The sequence below is a fragment of the Micropterus salmoides genome, unplaced genomic scaffold, assembly GCF_014851395.1.
Source record: "Micropterus salmoides isolate LMB-PRFRI ecotype aquatic unplaced genomic scaffold, ASM1485139v1 Ms_hic_scaffold_9, whole genome shotgun sequence".
In the NCBI taxonomy this organism is placed as follows: Eukaryota; Metazoa; Chordata; class Actinopteri; order Centrarchiformes; family Centrarchidae; genus Micropterus; species Micropterus salmoides.
In genome coordinates, this window is record NW_024044681.1 from 34083173 (window position 1) to 34108026 (window position 24854).

General features: G+C 41.1%; 1 protein-coding gene across 1 annotated transcript in view; it reads right to left on the reverse strand.

The window, feature by feature from the left end:
* Positions 1-8288, reverse strand: part of LOC119895586 (junctional adhesion molecule 3B-like) — a 35936-nt gene extending 27648 nt beyond the window's left edge. The window contains exon 1 of the mRNA XM_038708787.1: positions 8155-8288. Within this exon, the coding sequence (XP_038564715.1) occupies positions 8155-8203 (49 nt within the window). The 5' untranslated portion in view covers positions 8204-8288. The remainder of the gene's footprint in view (positions 1-8154) is intronic.
* Between the last annotated feature and the right edge of the window lie 16566 nt (positions 8289-24854).

Genomic DNA, 24854 nt, shown 5'->3' on the forward strand with positions numbered 1-24854 from the left:
AGGGGTAGCCGTCACACCATATGGCCAGATGGTCTGGTTACAATCTGCCAACTCTATCTGTCCAGTCAGCTGAATGCACACTGTATTTCTGACAGTACTGGTCAGCTATCGCTCTTTTCTCATCTAACTCTGTGCCAGAAAGTGAATAACTGTATTTCCCAAAATGTTGAACGATAACATTTAATATGAATACGTATGTTTGGAGCACCCTCTGACTAATACATGAACAATAAATGTTTTTGGAACAGGTTCCTTTGCTCATGATTGCACATGATTTTAACTTGATTACATTTACACCTGGAATTAATATGTCTCCAGGGTCCACACTGAGATGCGTCCGCTCTGTCCAGCTCAAACAATCAAATGTCACATCCTTCTCTTACGTGAGCTGGTCTAAAAAAGCTCTATAACAATAGACTGTATAATGACTTTCTGAAGCGTCTCTGAACCGGCTTTCCATTGCAATTTGTGAGCATGAGCAGGCAGTGCGCCCAACGCACTCTTTCAGCAGGTTCATCCACATCGCCTGTCTGTGGCGTCAAACTTTAGTTTTATTTGCAGAAGACTGACCTGTACGTATATCCGCCCTTGTAGTCGTTGTATGTGGACAGACAATGCATTTACATAACCCTTGTGTTCCATGTTGTCACAATCCGTCCCTGACCACCTCTAGAGGTGGTTTGGCTGATCGGATCACAATCTGTCCTCAATACATCTTGGGTGCATTTACACCTGTACTGTCATGACATCAAGCGCTATCCGATTGCAATCCAATCATTTTAATGCCAGGGGTAAATGGCCTCAAATAGTCAAAGTGACATTTGAATTCCATTAGGCTGCAAACACCCAAGCGCAGGCTAAGGCAGTTGCTGCAAACTAATTTAAACCAAAATCTAATCTGTGATTTATTTTTCGCGGTCAGCAGGGTGCTGTATTATTTTAAGCGGAACTTGAGATGGTGTTGATGGTGATGATGTTGACTGCAGATGATTTCATGCTAAGCTTGTACCTCATCGTACCTCAATTGTGAATGTCTCACTGGACTGAGAAAGCTACAAAGCCGATACAGGACTAGCAAGAAACATTTTACAGAGATCCACTGCACCACCATTATTTCTCTACACACACACACACACACACACACACACACACACACACACACACACACACACACAAATTAATCGCCACTAATAACTAATTTGGATGAGCACCAAGATTTCTGTGTCATGTCTTACCCCAAGCACTCTGAAGTCTCCTCACTGCAGACTGTCCTGCCAAGAATGAAGCTACTGAGTCTCTCTTTTAAGAGATGCAGACTAAGGCCCCATCCACACTACTCTGTTTTTGTTTAAAAACGGAGTTTTAAAATGGATACGATCTCTGTCCACACCAGCGTTTTAGCTGCATATCAGTGTTGATCTCTGTCTATATTAAAACGCACATCTAGCGGCTGTTCCCGTACACTGGGCATGCGCGTGCCGGTGTAAACATGAAGCAGATGGTCTATTCCCTAGTTACAGAAGATTTGGCTAAAGAATAAAGTAATGCAGACGAACAATCACACCAGATTTTTTGGGGGGACCAATAACGAGCTTGGACTCTTACTGAATGTAACACGGGAGTTTAGAGCTGCTGTGCTAGCGGAAAAGAGACTGGGAGTCATCGCAAAGTAAATACGGCGACATGCACAGTCCAAGTGCAGGCTGTAAATGTTGAGTCAAAAACTCTGTCAGCAGCACTGTGTTTCTGCTGTGAATGACTTATAAGACCCAATCAGAGAGCCAAACGTGAGCGTCTGCATCATTGTTTCTAAAGTCCTCCTTTTTAGCCCGTCTGCACTAAAACGTTACCCGGAGTTTTGAAACGAAAAACGGTGTTGGCAGGTGGACGGAAGGTTCAAACGCAGCAAGGTCTTCCTTTTAAAATGAAAACGCAGTAGTATGGATGGGGCCTAAGATCGGTCTTTGACATGGATTTCTAACCACTAAGAAACTTATATGTTTGTCCCTTTCAATTAGAAGGGTGTTTTAGATTCCTAAGCTACATTCAGTGCTTGCTGAGTCTGAAAAAGCCAGAATGTAATAAATAATTTCCTCCTTTTATTTATTTTTTAGTTAGGAGCATCAAGGTCTATGTCTCGCTCACTGACCAAGCTTCATCTATCATTTCTATGCTGTGGTGTTTTGAACCCATTTTGCACTGCCTCCCAGAGGATGCCGGTAACTCACGTCACGTCCTCTATGTGACATTTAGTGTCTCTGCTAAACTGGCTGGATTTAATTCAAACCATTAGCAGGGCCTGTCAGACAGCCTGTTTCAAACACCACACCATGTGCCTGAAATTACTTAAACTAGATGTTACATGCCGTTTCTTTTGATAGCCACATTCCCACCCCCATACCGCCTCCACAGTAGCACAGCATGCCTGACATTAACCAGGAGGGGGTGGATGGAGGTGTCGATACCCCCCTAATTACAGACTACAGGTTGGAAGAAAAAGAAATGAGCTTCAAGCCCACCTGATAACAGAGGGAGTTATTGGTGATAGTAACTAGTAATATACAAGTGGTTGCTACATTGTAGCAATAATATCGATGAGAGGTCCAGCTCCTTAGATGAAATCTCATTTCTCTTCAGCTTCCTCAACCTGTACTGAGAGGCAGGACATTATGTTCAACATGTCTGTGTACTGAAGCTGGAGAGCTGATCACCGATATCTTCTTCTTATTGTGACTGTTATCAGAGTGACAAACATCAGAGATTTAAAAAAAAAAAAAAAAAATAAACCTCTGAAAGTGAAACTCTAAATATGTATAAAAGCCTGACTGCTGTCTGTTGTGTCTCTAGCACATTCAAAATGTGTCATCAAAGCTTTTACCCAGACACTTGTTGTCTTTAGAGTTGATTTTAATATTTTAGTTTGATATATTGGCTCACCTGGGTCTGGTTCCTGCATTTAGTCCATTATGTGAGCTGACATTTAATCATCACATTTAAATGAGTGAAAAAAAGTTTCCTGGAACAGAAACTAAACGGAGGACGTTGTTTGAAGTTGTTGGAGGAAGATATTGTTGAGCTACTGTATATAAGTTTGTATATCACAGTAGATGTTTTTAATGATGGGTCCAATGGTGATGGCTGTGCCTTGTGGCTATTTTTAGACAGTAATTGCCCTTTTGTTACAGCCTGGTAAACAAAAGATGAATCCAGAGCGATTATCTGGTTATGACTCTGTGGGAGGGCAGCCCCGAGCTTTTTCCTTTCAGAGCGACAGCGGCTGAGCTACATGTAGTTCATTGCTTCTGCCATGTCATTAATGAAACCCCTAATTATTTCACTAAGCTGACAGCATCCCAATGTTTGATCGATGGCGGTCTCTTTTGACTTATTGATGTACTCCAGTATCCAGTGAACACACGAGCAGCAGGGCTGCTGTGGCGCTTCCTGCCTCCAGGGACCATGTGACCACAGATAAAGATCATCAAACAGGAAAGCTCTCTTGTGCTGCCCTAAGCTCAGGCAGACAGCAACCAGGCATCTTGGAGATTATCCTGTTGATCTATAGAGTAGCCTAAACATCGAATAATAATGCCCTGTCAAAACAAACATCCACTTCAGCCATCATCAAGAGCCATCATTTCCAAAAAAGTCATTATGCTAAACAGGATGACAATTAACTTCTTTTCCTCATGAACCCCTCTCTTGTTTGAACCTCTGAATGTTAATCTATTCAAGTTTATCGGCAAAACTTTACAAGACAAATTCCTTTTCCACACTAAGACCATTATTATATTTTCATATGGAGTTAATGGGCAGTATATGCTGCCTGGAGGCTGGTTCTTTGACATGGCAGTGTTATTGACATTTGAAGCACGCACATGCCATTGCCGTTACTGGAACGTGAGCATGTTAGGCTAGTGTTTGCCTTTCAACCTCAGCATCTGCTGTAGCTTACTGCGAGTGAAAAAATTATAAAAGTAGGCCAGGGAGCTGAATCCTTCTCTGTGTCAAGTTAAAATGGATTTCTGTCTCAGGAGATGTATCGACACACCCAGCTTGTTTTTTCAGCGCCTTCAACTAGCAACACTGCTGAGCTTTCTTCACAGCTCCTCCTTTCTGCTCCGACCTCAGCCAACTCATCAACAGGGGTCTCTTTTATCTCTTCGGAAAACAGGTGGTTATGATTGTTAGTCAGTGCACATATGATGAGAGCGTTTCTGCCTCCATGTGTTTCCTATTTGGAATGCTGCATTTGCTAACACGCACACTCAGGTTTGGGAGGGACGCAGCAGATATTTCTGGTTACGCCTGCGATGCTGCTTGAAACACCACCACCCACGCCTGCTCAGCTGTTTCGGGTCATTCCACAGTAAGGGCCATGTGCCACTTTGACTTTAGTCCATGGAGGGACTGTTGTCGCACCGATATCCACATGGCTGACTGCTGTGATAAAAAAAAAAAGATTACAAATTACCTGTAATTTTCATAAGTAATTACAGAACTCTCAGTTAGGCCCACAGTAACTGTAGAATTCCTTCCTTCCGTTCCATCTGAGCTGAGACCAAAATGACAAATGTATTACGCCGCTGACACCTCTCACTCAGGGGTGTCTGGAGAGAACGCCTGACTTGTAACAAACAAACGCTCAGCAGCAAGGGACTCCTTTCTGTTCGTCTGTCCCTGTTTTACTCTACCATTTACTGTCTCTGCAGTAAAATGTCAGACTGTATGTGACTTGCCCACAGGGGCCGTACATGCCATTCAGAGAGTGCTCCAAACATTTGCTCACAAGCTTTGGGTGGGTAAGGAAACATCTGACAACATCCACCTCCTAGGGGAGCCACTATCTGCAGTTATCTTGGGGTGCACTGACTCCTGCCGCGCCAAACGGCTACGCCACACATACCAAACAATGAAAAAAGGGCCGACACTTGGCTCTAATTTAGACAAATGTTTGAAGAGCGCGCTGGGCAATGTGAGCAGATGAGCACCCAGTTATGAGTGGGTTAGCGGACGTTCAAAGCTCTGTGAGTGATGCACTGACTTATCAGCAGAGAACACGGGGAGGCTCAACAACGTAGTGGACTGCTTTCTCCCTTATCTTATCCATTCAGATAGAGGTGGGGCTCCAACTGGATTAGGCTGACAGCCATGAGTGAAAACAAAGATAATGTCAAGTCATAAAAATGTAAATTGTCCAGGAAGAGAAATCAATCAATCTCAACACTTGAGCTGAGTCTGAACCAAAATTCTGGTATTTACTGTGAATAATCAGGTTTTCAAAACTGATATGTTTTGTTAAGATGATGATGTTTGCTTTTGTTGATCCACACAATTTAAAAAACACAGCAACAAGGTCTGAAATGCATCTCTCTCCACAGGTGTTTCTTATAAAAATCAAAGCAGTGATCTCAAAGTTTATATTTGCTGAGTACTAATCCACTTTGAGCATCTTCCAAGCTCCCACATATCTTGGCCATGCTCTTCGCAGGAGGGCTCTGGCAGATGTCCTCTTGAAGTGCGTAGCCACTTTCTTTGGAATATTTTGAAGTGAAATGGCTCAGGTGAAGCCAACAATGGAAAACGTCAATGCATTCCATTAGATCAGAACGGAAAGTCCGGTGTGAGCATGTGTAGCCTACTTAAAATAACAACGGCCCTCGTCTTTTCGCTCCGCTGACAGATGACTGGGCTGATATTTGCAGCTATGTTCAGCCCTGCTGGGTTTAGCCTTCACTTGGAATGACCAGGCTTGCGTGGCCATTAAGATGATAACTAGCCAAAGAATGTCACGGATTGAAAATAACAAGCACATCTCACAGACACAGAAACAACAAATAACACAGTGTGACCTACAAGAACAAGAAGCAAAGCAAACAACACACTCATGCCTCTCTGAATTTCTTACTTATGAAACATCAAAAACTGCATTTGGAGCAGAGCTTTTCCAAAATACAAGAAGCATCCTAATTACAGTCAGTACCTATTAGGAATCAGCGCCCATCAGTACCAAGTAGTAATTCATAGCACGGCTTGTGGCTAGCTTTAGTCTCGCCAGATTTGTCCTGTTTCTAAAGACATGGCGATGCTGGCTGGGAGCCAGTCGGCCACATGGTTAAGCCCTGTCCAGGCAAGACAAAAGATATTCTTAAATATTTGCCAGCTCACTGCCCCCCCTGAAAATGTCAATTGTGCTGCTACCATGCCCTGACACAGATTTACTCAGGGGAACATAATTAAGGACTGACTTTGAAATGTATCCTTTGAAAAATAAAAACCCAGCACACAGCCTCAAGGTATGTCAAGAGAGACAGTGTGTTGATAGTACAGCAACAGATTTCAAATAAGCCCCACTGCTATTCCTAATTAAAGTAAAGAGAATAAGCCCATTCACACACTTGAGAGATCACAGGAGGTCCTTGTGTCTGTGCTTCGCTTTGATCTGTAAGTCTGTCCTCTCACACCTTGCTCAATCTACCTCCACAGGGAAACCAGAGAAAAACAAGCAGTACATTTCATGCCAAAACTGTTGGTAAACGTAGAAGCAAAGCACAGATGCCTGGACAGAAAAAGAGAATGATGTTTGTAAATGCATTCCTAAGATTTTTAAAGTCAAATGTTTCTCAAAAAGAAATCGTTACACTTGAGTTAAAATAAAATGTCTTCTTATATATATTATACAAACGAACAACCTCCCATGCCCAAATTATCAAAACGTCTTTAAATCAATTTCCTAAATGAAAGCAGAAAACTAAAGCTATGGCCAAGCACAAGATATTTATCAGAGATGCAATGAATGGTAAATCGCTTCATTTGATGAATAATAGCCCATTCTTTTTAAATCTCAAGCAAATCTATCTAAAACAGTGTTAACTGTTTGGCTTTACACAGTCCTGGTTTAAAAAAATAAACTAGGCTCACAGTTTGGGTGCAGCTCAGAGTATTTATCAGGCTAAAAGAAAAGAGCAACGAGGAGTAAAAGGGGAGTTAAACTATCTTGATTTATCTAAAATAAATTGCTACACAGCACAGCAACAAGTGGCTTATTGCTTTTCTATAATACAAATAAACCGGCGGAGAAAATGTTTGATTTATAAGAAGAAGACGTAATGATTTAACTTTGCTATTCTGCCGAATATCGTCAAAACACGTCTGTCATTCACGTCAAAAGTATGATTTGGGCTTTACGGCTCCTGCCTCAGTATTTAACGCCAGGCTCTTACAGGTGTGCGTCTCTCGCTGCCAACTGTAGGACTGAAAAAGTGGGGGTCTTTACGGGTGGGATACTGTCACGAATTGGTTTACCGACGGCTGTTTGTGTTTACCAGCTCGGCTCCGGTGTGGTCTGAAAGGGTCCAGCCGCAGCGGGAGGAGGCTCACTGGCCTGGCTGGCTCCTCCCGCGGACAGCCTGCTTTATCCCGCCGCAGGAAAAACCGTTATCTCGCATCACTACTTCCAACATCTCTGCCATCACCACGGCTCCAAACCCGCGTTAAATAGTTAACGGCATGGGCTACGAAACTGACTTGATACATATTTAATTCACAAACACAAAGTCTCTCTCCAAAGTTGCGAGGCTTAAACTTTTGACAGAGTGAGGACAAAAAACGTGGTGGCGCAACCAGACTGAAATGTAACTTACCGCTAACTGAACTGATGGAAGAGGTGAACCTTTCGGTCAGTTAAGTTACCGTTAGTCCCGCTACACTAACGTGAGGCTTCATCCACACACTTTATTATTTTACACAAAGCTGCATTACTCCGATGAAAACATTAAGGGAGAGTAACGTTGGGCGATGGATTTGAGAAACAATAGCTGCTTAAACCATCGCTCCGCCCGGAACGCTACATTTGCGAGTCATGTTGATAAGTTGTATCAAAAATGGCGACTATATTTGACATTTCGTTAACAGAATAAATAACGATATTTACTTCACGTCGGAGAAACTGTTGTTGCTGTCAGTCTGGACTGAGTTTAACGTTAGTTGCGTCCAGATAGGGTTACTAGTTACTTGAGGCAAAATCTATTTTTTGCCTAACGCTGGTGTAAAATCTCCACCAAAGAGATGCAGAAGTAAACAGCATTTGGTGGTCACGTTCCTCGTGGCGAAAACGGGAAAAGAAGAGCCAGTTGCCGTAATTTTTGTACTTACAGTGAGTTGAGAGGAGAGTCAGGAGGTAAGCCAGACGTGTTTTCGCCATCTTGGAGTCGATGCAATGCTAGGTTTGACTGGGCGTGCATGCGCAAAGTAGCTTAAAGCGCTTTGGTGTGGACGGAGAGAGGGAGAGAGACCTAGGCAGAGAGAGAGGGAAGAGAGAGAGAGAGGGCGAGAGAGAGAGGGGAGGGGGGGTGCATTATATTAGGTTTCCATAGCTACCGAAAGCATCACTCACACAGACAAGAATTTATAGTTGACACGATGTGGGAGGCTTTTACTACTGTGGCCTTACTGTAGGTAGGCAGCAGCTGGGAGCTCAGAGGGAAAACCACCAGCCTACACTCGTTTGTGTTTTGTGAGACAGAAGAGAGATGTTGCTCGTCTCAGTCTATTTTAAAGACCACCTTCCCAGTTTTCCTTTTTAAAATGAAAGGAAAAGGGTCACAGTTATTATATGTAGGCCTATATGTAAAATTAATTAGCAGTGGGGGAGAAAAGTATTAACATCCTTTACTTATGTAAAGGGAAAATAAATGCCCCTGTGTAAAATGTCCATGTCCTCATCCATTAACGTAAAAGCGGGCTTTTACTGTTGTAGTCGGTTGAGATGGAGTTCATTTCTAACTATTTTGTATCCCATGGCAAGTAAGGATTATTTTCATTATGGATTAATTTGCTGTTTAATTTGTCTATTAATTGATTAGTTGGTTTGTAAAAATATAGAAAATAGTAAGAAATGCCATCACAATTAGCGCCCAAAGTGACACCTTCACAGTGCTTGTTTAGTCCAACCAACAGTCCTTAAAAAAGTAATGAAAATGACATAAAACGTTATTAACAGTTGTCAATTAATTTTCAGCTAATTAATTAAACAATTAATCATTTCAGCTGTACTTGTGTGTTAGTTTGAGTTATAAAGGAGCATCATACTTTTTTTTAAAGTTCTTAATATGCTTTGTATGTAAAATTCTGAGTTTATAAAGTGACCACTGCAGCTGTCAAATGATTGTAGTGAGGTGTTTAATGGATGATACACTGACAGCTCCTAAATGATAATTACAGGATGGGTTTGGGGTTCTTGCGCAGGAAAAAAAAAAACATGAATCTGTAATCTTAATATTTGCATTGTGTATATTAGGGTATGTTAAAAGTTGAGTCTGGAAGCCTGTCACTACTGTGACCAATTGCATAGGGCAGGCTTTCAATAAAATATTCACTTACCATTTTCACTGGCTGTAAATCATAGTCCTGTCGAGGACTGTAGGCCTGCTCATATGTCGGAACCCAGTGACAGGCGCTACAGCCATATCAGCCCAGAGCTGTTTTACTCTATTCACATGATAGAACAACCCCAATCTTGTAGAGTCCTGTTTTTGTCATAGTGAATATGGTCTGGCCTCCAGTTCCAGTGACATGCATTGCTTACTTCAAGCTGTTTTCTCCAACTGAGCTCTGTTATAACTCTGTGATGGCAGCTGAGGCCGCCTGAAATATAAATGGAATAAATCAAATTGTGCCTGTGAAATACAATTCAACCTGTTCGAACAGTTCCACAAAAGGCAAAAGAAGGTTATATGCCTGCATCTGCGTAGTGCAGAAATACCTAATATCCAGCAGTGTTTGACATGATCATCAATACTGCATCATTACTGCATTCATAAAAGGGAAATTTGAGATGATTGCAATACTCACCAATTACCACTGTAATTATGTCTAAATATAGAACTATGTCTAATTATGCTAGCATGAATATGAATTGTATTACATAACACATTTAAATCTGTCATTCAAGCGAGATTCTAATATGAATCAGGTGTAGTTATTTTAACCACACTGTTGCCTTAAGGTTCTGCTCTATAGGTGTGTATTATAAGTCTGTATGTGGCAGTCTTATGTGTTACAATGTTGAAAGTGTCTTTTTGGTCCTGAAAAAGGGATATTATGTAAACAACAACATGAGGGTTGTTATTCATACCCTATTCTAACCAGGTTTTTCTAAATAATTGAAATCAGGATATTGACTCAATGAGCAGACTAAATTTAGTGAGGCAAATATGAAATAAAATGCCCAAACTTTTCCCTTCCTTACAAAGAATAAATTAGAACTGAAATCTAATGTAATTACTTGAAGTAATGAATGTAATAGATGATGTAATGTTTACATCAAGGTGTATGTTTGTCAAAAGCATCTCACAATTGCAAAGTTCCATAAAAGTACATAAATGTCATCTTCAAGCATAGCAATTGATTGTGTATCATAGACACACATTGTGTGTGAGTAGCAGGGTTGGGGAGTAACGGATTACATGTAATGCCGTTATGTAATCAGGATACAAAAAAGTAAATGTACCATTACAGTACAGAAAAAATAGATGTAATCAGATTACAGGTACATTATGTAAAATCGGGGATTACTCATTACTTTAAGCACAAAGTTTCCATGAAACAGAAAATGCAGTGCTATTTGCCTCTATATGTTTTTATGTACAGTCTATGGTATAGGTACATGTTTCTGTGAAAACACACAGCTAGTGAGGGACGTGTCGCTGACATTGATTGGCGTTTACACTTGCCAGTAGTGCCGAATGTGTGTTTAGGCCTGCATCCCGCATGCAGACTCTGGGCAGACTAGTTCCACCTCTTGCTGAGTGAACCTGTCAGCTGGACCGGGACCGAGCACAGCTTCCAAGACCGACAGAAGCCAGTTTGACCATTGGGAATTAGGGGTGTGCATCTTCACTGATCTCATGATTCGATAACAATTATCAGGTCAACGATTCAATTCGATTCGATTCCTTGATGCATCATAATGCATCACCTCAAGGGAAGGAATTTCTAGGTACCTCATTACGATTATGAGGCTACGATGCGATTGTAAAACAAATAGGATAGAGATGTATTTATTTCACTATTTGTCTATTTGGTACTTTTAAAGCAAAGTTTTTGTAACAATCCAAAGTAGTAGGTAGTAATGAAATCCTGTACAGTGTGCGGGTGAAAATCATTAAGCACTGAATCATGTGAAATTTTAGTAGCAGCAGTCACTCACTCAATAGCTGCCTGTCTGTGCGAAACATGGAGAACCACACGTCTCCGTTGTGAGCACCGCACAGATGGTCCAGAGCTGCACTTCCACATTTTTCGTTCCATCAACATTACGTTATCAATTAACCTCTAGATAATGGGAATACAGTACCGAGGTGGCAACAGTTAGCGGTTTAGCAAAAAATAAAGTTATCCATCAGAAAGCTCTGTGGGTTCTGTTCATGTGATCCCGCAACCCCCCACCCAGTAATCAGATGATTTTTTAACATGTAACCCTCCCAACCCTGGTGAGTTGATACTGTGTAAAAACCATGCTCATTGCAAAACTAAGATACTATGGCAGGTGAGAAATAAAAGGCTTGGATAAAATGGGTTACAAATGTTCAAGGAAAAAACTTTGTGTCATAGAGCAACACTATAAGTCAGAAATGTTTTTGCCATTTTAGCAACTGGCAGGATAAAGCAGGGTTTAGCCTTGGCTGTTCCACTTTCACAGCATGCAGTTTATTTTTACTTTATTTATTTATTTATTTATTTGAAAGCATAATGCTGTCACTTTACACACAACGTTTAAAATGATTATAGAACACCTTGATAAAGATTTAATAGCTGTTGTTATAATATTGCATTTTTGTCATCAAATAGTTAGAACAGGTTTCATGTTAGCAACCTTAATATAGGAGCATGGTCCTGCACACCATTGCTTTAATGTGAACACAATTTGAAAAACTGCAAATTCAAAATCCACCTTCAGCTTGGAAAAGTAAGTATATGGGACTCTAATACGATGAATTTAGTATTGTGTGTCTGTTTTATATAAGGTGTCAATATGATCCTCAGCCACAATAATCCTTTGTTATGGCACACTTAAATTTGTCAGGGCAAGAACTGATAACATTTATGATGATTCTGTGCATTGAAGTGGCCAAGTAGAGGCAGTACGCACTATACTAAGTGATTCATGTTATTAATCACACCTGTGCTTTCCTGCTATGACATGTTAAAATGTACTAAAAACAGTTGTATTAATAAAATATCAAAAGCAATGTGATTAAAACTGTTAAAAACAACAAAGCAAAAACACTGAAGAAGAAACTGGAGTTCAACTTCAGCAACATCTGTTTATGTTTTTCGTTTTGGATTTAGGAGAGACCTTTATACCTGTTCTTTATTAGAACATTGTTTAATAGACACACACACTTCCTCCCAGAGTGTGTGACATTAGCACTCTGTGTCAGGGAACAGTGAGGTTTATTAATGACATTGAACATTTCAGCTGTCGACGACCTTATAAACACGTTTCTCTGGATGGTTGGGTCTGTCTGTTTACTTCTGGTGCTCTTGTCTGGAAAACCTGGTGGAAAATAACTGTGCATGATAACGGATGTGTTTTTTCTCTTCGTCTTGTCGAAGCAAACAGAATTAGACCAAAGGGCTTTCATGTACTCTGCTCCCACAGCCCATGGGGAAATGATGTAAAACTAAAAGTGCTGGTCTCTCTGTGTGAGTTTAAAATGATTATGAAGGATTTCAAGGCAGATTCAATAAGAAACAGATTATTCTTTGTTTAGCTTAAATCTATTTCAGCTTGTTTCCTGTTCCTGCGGATGTGCTGTTGAACTACTGCTCGCATGATTACTTTTGACTTAGCATTTACATTTACCTATATGTGACTTTAATTGTGTTTTTGCTCATGAATATGTATGCCATTTTGCTAAGTGTGCACAGCTGCATTGTTTGTCACGATGCTTATTTCTTGGGCCAAGTCTTTCTTAAACAGCAGCATTTTTTAAAATCCCAATGAGACTACCTGCTTAAATAAAACAGAGAAGAGTGGTTTTGCTTTAGTGACTTTGGCTTTTAAGTTTGCTATTTTTCTATTCTTATTTCACCCATTCAGCTGTAAGATGGGCCTTTGGTGGTCATGGCTCCTGCATGGTTGATGTATCTCTTTATACAATCACAGTCATCCATGGATCCATGGATCAACCAGCCAGATGGTAATATCTAAGGGCATCCCAATGGACCTGAAATTCCAGCCTAGCCAAGTTAATCCTGCACAAGGCATGGCAATACCTTCAGTATATTACTAAATTACAATTCAGTGTACAGTGAATGCACAGTTTGTCTTTAAACTGCAGGGTTATCAGATGTAAACGTTTTCCTCCATGCATCTAAAAAAGATCTATGTTTCGAAGATCCTTTCAAAGCATGAACTCCCCCAGGTTATTGTCATGCAAATTAAAGTTGGCTAAAAGTCAAGAGACTTTGTGCAGCTATTCAGAACGGCTACTATCACTGCTGCCAGATGCAGACATCACAGCCTTCAGGTCAGGCATTTACGGGGCTGAGCATGCCCTTGAAGAATGTTATTTTTTCACTGAGTAATAGCTAAAACTGTTTTAGTAGGGAGATCTTGTTTTATACATGCATCAGGAATTAGATAACCATGCAGCAAAAAATAAAATAAAATAAGCTTCACAAAATGAAGTGATGGTAACATTTACTGTTACTGCTCGTCAGCAGTTTGTCCACTCAAATATTTAAGAGATTCAGGTTTGTGTCAGGTTTGGCATGCTCAGACACAGGAAAAACAGGGATTTGGACCCAAACGTAGACACTAGGGCCGAGCAGATACAGTTAGTGGTGTTTATTTAAATCATGTGATGGTGACTTACAGCAAATGATGAGGCATGCAGTCCAAAGAATAAACAATTCCAACAACAGGTACAGGCAGAAATGCAAGAAACCCAAAAAGTACATCCAAACAAGACAGAAATATCCGGGAACAGGCAGAGACACCTGACAAGATAAACAAACGACTAGACAAAGACCAGAGAGGAAACATGGACTACACACAAACACACACACACACACACACACACACACACACACACACACAGGCAGGGTGATTACACAGGTGAGAAACATTACACATTCAGGACATACAGGAAGCAAAGCAAGAGAAGAACACCAGAGGCAGACAGCTTCAAAACAAGACAGGAAATAAAAATCCCAGAAAACTGTTGCAAAAAAGTAATTTTTTATACATTGTCTTTTTGTTCTGCTTCTCCAACGCGCTTTAATAAATCTTAACTGGATTGTTGTATGGTACAGCAGTGTTGAAATTTTCATCTCACCTGTGCCTGCCATAAATTCCAACAATAAATTTAATATGTTAAAGTTTGTGTACTGAAATGTAAATTAACCGTTTGTGTGACCAGATGTGAAATAAAGTTTGTCCTGAACACAGAGTTGTCTTATTCTGAGGCCTCAGAGGTACAAATCATACAGAGTACAGAGCAGTCTGCAGGAGAGTACAATACATTAAATGCTTTGTCGTGATACTGGGTTGCACATTTTGTATGTGGAACTTTGTTCGGAAGAAACATATTTCATCAGTGACAACCAGGGGAATCACAGGAGTCTCTTGGATTCAAGCAACTTTGTAGTTAAAAGTTTGATAAACCATTTATTTTTTTCTAATCCCAGGACAAGATTTAACATTGTTACAGCTAGCATAGCTGTAATAACAGCCTGCAACTATGCTAGCGGACCTGTGAGGCTTTTTTTAGGCACAGCATTGCTTTGAGCTACTGTAAATGCTAACTTTAGCATGCTAAAATGCTCAAGAGACAAAGCTAACATGCTGACGTGTACAGTAGCAGGTATAAATGTTTACCATGTTCACCCTCATAGTTTAGTGTGTAAGCATGCCAATATAAGATACACAAAGTAGTGTACAGTGTACAGGACAGCGTGAATTTTGAGCTGATGATGATGGAAGGCGGAGGCATCACCAAGGTTGTTACAATTCATCCTGAGTGAATGTGTGTACCAAATTTGACGGTAATCCTACCAACAGCTGTTGAGACATTTCATACGAAATCACAAATGTCGATCTCATGGTGGATCTAGAGAATGTAAATGTAAATTCTCCATATTTGTATAGCGCCTTTCTAGTCTTTTCGACCACTCAAAGCACTTTTACACTACATCAGATTCACCATTCACACACATTCATACACTGAGCCTAAGTGCTCAAACAGAAACTAACATTCACACGCATTCATACAATCCACTCTACCTCATGGACCACAGCCAGGAAAAGTCAGGGGATCATCAAATTCATTAGGCTTCATCATCTATGAACCATATATATCATGACAATCCATTTAGTAGATTGAAATATGGGTGAACAGTTTGACCTGTTTGTGGCGCTAGAGGAAAGTCAATAGGATTCATTCACTGGGGAACATCCTTACAGCAGTTGTTCAGATATTTCAGTCTGGACCAAAGGACTGACCACCTTTGGGTGTAGCTTCTAGCGTTGCTCAAAAACCTTCTGTAAAACATTCATGAACTTGCTATAGGTAAAAATGGTACTAAACTAAAGTGTTTATTGGAATATTTTGCATTGACAAAAAACTACTAGTCCAAAGAAACATCTTTTTAAACAAATTTTATGGCAAAACAAAGTATGCCAAAAGTTGTTGGAGGACTATACTTTCATAATCCGTGTAGTTGTGGGAACAGGTAGACCATGAGATATTTACGCAGCAAGTAACATAACTGCACATGTACTTCTTACAGTTCAGTTATCGCCATAGAACAATGATGTCATGTCCCGCAGTGTGTAGACAGATACAACACAGCTCAATTATGCACCGAATGCATTGAGCTTTCCAGTGTGATGTGGATGGTAAGAAGTAGAACCCTGCAACACACACGCGCGCGCACACACACATACACACGCACCTGCACACACACGTACCTGCACACACACGCACACTCACACACACACACACACACACACACACACACACACACACACACACACATCCACGTCCATACACACAACATTGCCTCTTTTGTTTTCATTGTGTTCCTTGTGTCTTTTGAATAATAGAAGTGGCTAGAGACTTATTGAATTCTCAGATTTACTTCCAGCACTACAACACTCATCCTTTCTCCATTCACTCAAAACTCAAGCTGCTGGCACTAAGCCTACATTGTATTCGCAAATGTTTTTTTCCCCTTCTTACTTATCCGAGCTTACACTTTTACATCACTCGTCGAGAATCAGACGGACTGGGGGAGCAAGAGATGCTGAGCAATGCATTAACCCAGGATTGAATAAAACAACAGAGAGGGTTTTTGAGGATCATCTCTTGCATCTTTTCAACAAGCATACAGTAATAATATGTTGTGTTAGTGCACTCTGTCGGAACATTTTTAAATTAGGATTTCTATAATAACTACTTATTTCTTCTGCTTTACTATTTTAATAAATATTAAACATTTAATAACTTTTTTTAAGGCTTTACCATTCAGACAATTTGACAATAAAAATAAAATGTCTCTCCTATGTTCTTTAAATTAGATTCATGTAAGTAGATTTTATTGTTGTTTTGCTGTTAACTTACTTACTTAAAATACTTTATTGAGGAGCAATATATGTTAATGGGGAAAATAATCATATTCACATCATTGAGGATTGATCCAGACATTCATATTCTTTCATGCAATATCTTTATTTGTTTTATAACATCCTGTTTTACAACAGCCCTTATGCTGAAATACACAACAATGTACAAAATAATAATGAAATACATGTCAGATCAGCCCACCATCCCCCTCTCACCACCACTCACTCTCCTGACATACATTTATCCACACACATACATTTCAAACTCAGCCTCAGCTGTACTGTACTTTAGTAAACTTAACTGAGTGCTAATTAAACAATGCTACCATTCCAACGCACTGTATACCTGCTTAACATTAGCATCTAGCTCAAAGCAACACTGTGCCTAAGTACAACCTGTCAGATAAGTTGAGATCCCAACGCTCTTGCTATCAGGTCGCAAAGAAGAAAACTGGAGCCTTTCTCCCTTTATTAACAACAGTGAGTGAGAAAAGGGAAATGTAACGTACTCCCATCTGCAAAACACAGAGCTTAACAATGCTATAAGTAATATATTGAATAATGATTAAAAGAAAGATATTTGGTATTAAACATGATATGATGATGATTGAAAATCAGGATATCTAGTTGATATTGAAGATGATTAAATTGAATTGATTCAATTTCAATTTAATTCAATTTTATTTATATAGCGCCAAATCATAACAATAGTTATCTCACAGCGCTTTTGATAAAAGAGCAGGTCTAGAAACCCAACAGTTCCCACCAAGAGCAGCACTAGGCAACAGAGGCAAGGAAAAACTTCCTTTTAAGAGGCAGAAACCTCGAGCAGAACCATGGCTCAGGGTGGGCGGCCATCTGCCCCGACCGGTTGGGGGTGAAGGAGAGAGAGAGAGAGAGAGAGAGAGAGAGAGAGAGGGCAAGAGAGGAACAGAGAGAAAAAGAGAGGGATGGAAGGAGAGAGAGAGGGGAGGGAGGCAGCCTACACAATATACACACAAAGGTACAGACAGTAAAGGTAATGTTGCTATAGACTAAATGAAAAATGGTAACAGATATATATAATAGTGTTAGTGATAACAATCGTAATGTTAATGATTATAATAACAATAATAACAATAGGACTAGTAACAATAATTGTAGCAGAGGGTATCAAGCAGGAACATGGGGGCAGCAGGTGACCCGCAGCCACAGATCCAGACTCCACAGCTCCAGAGCCAGAAACACCTGCAGGAAGTGATAGGAGAGAGGAGAGGGACGAGAAAGCACGGTAAGTAACGGTCTTATGACTATGAGTCATCGGGAGAGAAGGGTCAGCAAGGGGAAATGAAATGGCCAAACAAGGACATCTCTGGCCCAACTGAATTTACGGATGAACAAGCTATGTGACAGTAGTCACGTAGACAGTTAAAGGGTGGTGGCTGATTTGACAAGAGAACTAACCACAACGACCAAACCAACTGAAGAAGTTTTTCTCTCTCAACTGCAACAAAGACTTAAGACTTTTTGAGGGCTTTTGACAAAGCCTAAAGTTTCCACCAGAGTCAACAGCCCAGCAGTGGAGGAAGGATTTTCACCGCGGACTATTCCTTCCCCTCCCTTTCTCTCCAAAAAAGAAGACATCAAAATACTCAAGCTCACTAAGGTAGTAATTCATTAGGTAAAGTGTGTTTAACATCTTTAAGGTTCTTATAGATTGCTCTAGCCAACAAAATTAATTTATCGTTGGGGAGTATTTTCCTGGCCACTAAATACAATCCTAGCAACTATACCAAGTGCACTGATCAATGAGAAGAGAGCTGTCGTTAACAGGCATGGCTGGGGTGGTATTTGGCTCTAGGGCTATTCAGTCAGGTGCCATTTCAAGCAGGGTAGGTGTTCGTAAGAAGACAGTTAGAAGCTGGGCGAATCTCTTCGACACCAGCTTAAACAGTCCTCAGTTATACCTAATAGGGTAATAACCACAGGCCTAGAGGATCGGACCCTTTAAGACGGAGAGCTGGTCCAGTACTTCCTGAAAAGGGGTGTGGGGATCTTACACGTGGCACCCAACGTGGGTGCCAAGTGCAGAACCCCGACAGAGAGACTGCAGCAGAACCCCCGACAGAGAGACCAACCGTCGTTCGTGTGGAACAACCCGAGAGAGGCGTGCAGCAGAAAGGACATCTGCCAGATCACCAGAGAGGCGTGCAGCAGAGAGGACATCTGCCCGAGCGCTAGAGCGAGGTGTACAGCGGAGAGGACATCCAACTGAACACTTGAGAAGGCAGTCCTGCAGGGAAGCGGAGCTGCCTGGTGACCTGCTAAAGAAAGCCGAAGTCACCTACCTGCAGACATCCTGAGGGAGAAGCGGGGGAGAGAGCGACCGAAAGGAGCAGTCAAGCTGTATCCAGGAGCGGTGCTGAATAGCCAACCACTTTGCTACTCATCCCTGACCCGAAGCGCTAAGGGAGGCTTTGAGGAACAGACGACTCGAGACGACAAAGACGAAGGAGATGGCTACAGCGGTGGCATCAGACAATGAGCTACAGCAGCCGAACAGGATGGAGAAGATAGAAGTTCCCAATGGTGAAGAATGAGAGAACCAGACAGAAGAGTGGAGCTGGGGGTACCACACAGAGTCATGCTGTACGGGAATAGGCTCCAAACCTGGAGTTCTGTAACCCCTGCACACCTCAAGAAATATTGCCCAAGGGCTACGGCAGGGGCATCGGCTGAGGTGCCACAGATGCTGAGCCGGAGGCAAGAGACAAAGCGAAGAGACAGTGAGGATCCAGAATTCCAAGCGCCCACAGATGTGGTACATCAGAAGGCCCATAGGAAAAAGGGAGATCACTGGTGAGGAAGCGATGAAGTGGAGTGCTATGTGCAGCTCAAGAGGATTGTCTTTGTCGGGATCGAGATGAGGGATGTGACACCCAGAAGAAGGGTGGTCCCAGAAGAGTCCGTGGGGGAAATGGTGCAGGCCGTACATGAAGTGCTGGGCCATGCAGGCACCATGCCCACACGGAAGAAGTTGGAGAAGCAACAACTTTGGGATCCTGGAGGCCAGGTTCATCGTGTCCCTGGGGAGTGTGAAGTATGTGGTCAATACATTGCAGGTCATAGGGGAAAGAAAGCATTCAAGACCATCAAGACCATCACTGCACCAGACTAAGAGCCAAAGGCAAGAGTTGGGGATTTGAACAGCAAACAACTAGAGAATACTTCAGTTTTCTTCTGTGGAATTCAAGAGATCGAGCCATAGAGGGTAACCACAATGACCAAACCAACTGAAGAAGACTGAAGACTTTTAGAGACAATTTGAGGGCTTTGGACAAAGCCTAAAGTTTCCACCAGAGTCAACAGCCCAGCAGTGGAGGAAGGATTTTCACCGCGGACTATTCCTTACCCTCCCTTTCTCTCCAAAAAAGAAGACATCAAAATACTCAAGCTCAGCTATCATAATCAGGTTTTGAATTTTAGAGATTTTATTAGTTTACTTAAGTTTTAATCAGTTTAAGTTGTATGCTTGCCCTTGCTCAATTTTGCAATAAAATATATAATCACTGCATTTAAAGTACCAGTAGCAGACATTGAATTTATTTCTTCACTAAGGTAGTAATTCATTAGGTAAAGTGTGTTTAACATCTTTAAGGTTCTTATAGATTGCTCTAGCCAACAAAATTAACTTATCCTTGGGGCGTATTTTCCTGGCCACCAAATACAATCCTAGCAACTATACCAAGTGCACTGATCAATGAGAAGAGAGCTGTCGTTAACGGTAGGCATTCGGAAGAAGACAGTTAGAAGCTCAGCGAATCTCTTCGACCCCAGCTTAAACAGTCCTCAGTTATACCTAATAGTGTAATACCCATAGGCCTAGAGAATCGGACCCTTTAAGACGGAGAGCTGGTCCAGTACTTTCTGAACAGGGGTAACTCGGGATCTAACAAACCACACAGAGGTTAACTATTTGGCCAGTCTTTTAAAATTACAAGCACAGTTGTTGAGCTGTAATTGAAAGCAACACACATATTTTCTGGAAATCATTAGGGGGATTAAGGGAATATGTCAGGAAGCCATATTATTTGGCATCATAAAATGTGATCATGCTGCAGAGGCGGCTTATATAATTGATGAATATATATCACAGTATGTTGAAATTCAAACTTCACTGATCTTTACTGAGGTAAATGTGAGGTAAAGAAGATATATTTTTTTCTGAATGAACTTCACTTTAGCTTTAGCTCTTAGTGACCTTGAGGTGCACCAGGCTCTGTAAACACTACAAACTGTGACTCTGTGGTGTCCTCATTACAGCCAAACCAAGACATGTGTACCACCAGACTGCACACAAGCAAAGCCTTCTGCTGCTCTCACCCCAGGCGAGCCATTTGTTTCTCACCCTAGCCTACATCAACTTGGAAGTTCCCAGAGTAATCAAACACACTGTAATATGGTGATTGGACCCACAGCTCGGACGTGCAGCTTTTCAAATACCAGATGGACATGTTGGCCCATTTTCAGGGAGAAGGAGAGAAATCCCATCAGCTTGCTTGGCTTGAATAAGTGTCAACATTCACCAGCACTGTTAGGATCTGCAGCAAACATTTATGTTTCTAGAAGATCAGGGAGTTTAGAGTAATCCTCAGGTCGTGGTGGAGAGTGCCTTCATGAGAATATTTCATTGAGCTTTTACCATGCAAAAGCTGAAATACATACAACTTTTATTCAGCTCAAAATGTCTGTGGGCACTTAAATTGTTAAAATGTGGCATTGTTAAGTCTAGAACTGAAATGGTATGTCCACTGACCAAGAGGGACATATAGAATCATTATCAAGTGGTATACCATAGAATCTAACATTTACATGAATGTGTTTATTCATATGTAAATCTGGCGTCTGCATTTTCATCCTGCAATCAGCACATCTCAGACGTTTTTTCCTAAAATGGAAAATGATGAGGCTGATGTGAAAGTCATTTGTTTTGCAAGTATGTGGTCATGAACCAAAGTACTGGTAAAATGAAAATATTGACCATATAACTATATGAAAAGTCACATAATCACCAAATTAATTACAAATTATTCTGAGGGGACCATGAAAATCTCCAAACTTTTGTGCCAATAGAATAATCGCTTGATATTCACAGGACAATTGATTGTTGCTATGAGCTGATATCTTATTTTAAGAGTGTATATTCTGGCAGAAAATAGCTGAAAGACATTGTCATTGAACATTTTTCATGTTCAGTGTGACTTGCTAGATATGTTAATTAATCCATCGTCAACCTCTATCATGACATCACATCATGCTCTGAAACACGCATGCAGAGAAATATGACTGAGGGGAGAAGATGTCATCGTTAACTTTTTCCCCATTGCTACTCACTTCTCTGGAGTGTGCATCCATTTAATAGTCTTTGTAAAAAAGAAAAAACTGACAGTGGTTGAAGCTTCAGCGTCTCTCTAGAAGCAATGGGAAGAAATTTATTTCTATTTCTATTTAAGCAACACTGAATGAACAAGGCTGAGGAGGAGACTACAGTAAAACATGCCTCTGAAGTTGAGCTATTATTGATCGGTTCTGCTGCAAAGCCATTTCAGTGCTAATAAAGGAGCAGACAGCAGCACCGGCTGTCAAAGCCCTATGGACTTTGCTAATCCAGCTCCTTGCACAGCCAGAGGGCCCTCTGATTGATAAAGATTCAGCAGCTGAGTGATTCACTCATACGGTATGTTAACTCAGGCTGCCATGCTTTTTCGCATGATGCAGCCTCAGAGGTATCGTGTATGATGTGTGTACTCCACAGTCTTACACCAAATGTGCCAGTCAATGAGCTAAATGACCTCATTCATTTGGTAAATGTTTGGCTTACTGCTCTGACTCTGAAAGCATCCTGTCATGTTTGCACCACACATTAATACTTGAGGACATTTTGCACTCAGCAAGCATATTTTTGTGAAAAATTAAACCTTTTCTCTAGGTTTATGCCTGAGGGAGTGAAGTTGTCAGTTACCCAGGCATACGTCTGCCAGATCTCAATTTCATGTAATTTATTGCTTCTCTTGTGGTTTGCTGAGGCTCGTGTTGCAAGGTGTATTGAAATTTTTATAGCTTTACATATCATAATGTGTCTCTTTTTCCTGCTTGTGTGAAGTAATTTGACTAAGGGCGGGCACAGACAGGCACAAAATGCAACAAAGGGAGACACTTGAGTGGTTTCAGCTCACAAGACAGCAGAGGGAGAGCCACAACAAGTGAAAACATTTAGCTCCATAGATAAAATAAGATGCCGTAGCCAGATTTGGTTGTCCTCAACCTGCTCTTTGGATCAGGCCCTATGGACATCTCAACATTAAGTATGAAACAAGCAACGCAAGAACTCTGCTAACACCAAAGGTTTTAGGAACAGGTTTTAAGTACTCTGGATCAATCTTTCCATTGTAGTCCATTGTCCTTAAAGGGGCCGTAGAATGCTCATTTTCAGGTTCATACTTGTATTTAGGGTTTCTACTAGAAAATGTTTACATGTAATGTTCAAAAAACAAATTGTATTTCTTATACTGTCCACTGCTTCAGCACCTCTTTTCACCCTTTTTCTGAACTCTGTTTTAGCTCCTGTCTCTTTAAGGACCACCTCCCTGAAAGCCCACTTGCTTCTAATTGGCCCAGAAGAAGCTGCGCTGAATCAAGGCGTGGTGAAAAGGTTCACAAAATCATGCCTGGTCAAGATGTATGGCCAAAATAATTTGCAATAATGCCATGTTTACATGCAGATATATAATAAAGGCAGAAAAAAGAACAATCGCCACTGTGCTGTTTAATCATTTGTTTCACTTTGAAAAAAACGACTAATAGAAAAAAGACAAAACATCCCCCACCTGTAATAAAAAAAAGTTAAATTTGTTAATATGTAATATCTTTCCCCCACTCTTGATAGAAGAAGTACATTTTGTGTGCAGTATATTCCCCTTGGCCCCAGGTGTTTGATCTGGGTCACTGCATCAGTGTGTGCAGCTCAGCCTGTCTGTCTACCCAGCCAAGACGTGTTTGACCAGCAAACTAGACGTGGATGCAGAGACTGAAGTGAACAAGTCTGTGCTGCAAGGTCACATCCCCGCTGAAAGGTATAATTCCTATAATCAATCAAATTAATCTGCTGGGACGCCTGCTGGCCTGGCGGTTTACAGATTCGTCATGTTGTCTCCGCGTACATCCCCTTACAGAAATGGAGAAAGAAAAGAAGACAAACCTAATGTAATAAAAGCCGAGGATCTGTCCCGTCGGTGGTTTTGCTCATTACATTGCAGTAGTTGGCCAATTTAAGAATGATGGAGGCTTTTTCTATTTTGAGGTCCTTATCAGAGTCATGGAGGGCAAAGCACTCCCAGCACTCAGACGGACCTCCAGCCTCCATGAGGGGCCATGGGAGGCGGGCGGTGTGCAATCAGAGGGACCACGTGAGAGAAGATTGGTGAAGGATGGGGACAAGGGTATCTAGACAGTGTATTTATATCCCCCATGTCTCGCGTCTTACAAAGTGATAGACAGGCAAACTGAAAGCTTCTGTCACACAAAATTCTCCATGGCAGCATCTTGCCCTGTGCCCCCCTTCCCCTAAAGTAAAAACAGAAAAATAATCTGCAGCATAGAGAGGACTCTTGGATTTCTATGGGTTAATAATAGTTTTTCTCTAGTCTTAGTAATTCCCACTCAGGCCCGTAATGTCAGGCTTGGGGGAATCAAAAGCTTGGGCCAGGAAAATAAATAGAAAGTATAAAATAAATTCAGATCAAAGAAAGAGGACAGTTTTCTCAGGGGGACACAATACGTCTCAAGTAATCATTTCTCATGCTTAGCAAATCTGTCATGGAAACATCAAGTATGATGCTGCCATGCTATTATCATACAGCAGCATAGCTACTGTATTTAGCACTATTTATACTACCATCACCCCTAAGGCAATACCTTGATCTTCAGTCGAGGGCTAAAGATCTGCAAACTGAATGCGAAGTGAAAGACCTTAACACAACAAACATGTATGCATTATGTAAAGGTTATTTTCATGCTGAATTGAAACTGTGCCAAAAACCAAAGCACTTGAAATATGTATTACACCATAAACATAGATGGGAATTTTTCTAATTCATCAGCAAGGGGAGATCCTACATAAGCAAGAGTGAATATGTTTAGGCCTACAAAAGATTCAATAACACACATCTGTGTGTATGATTTA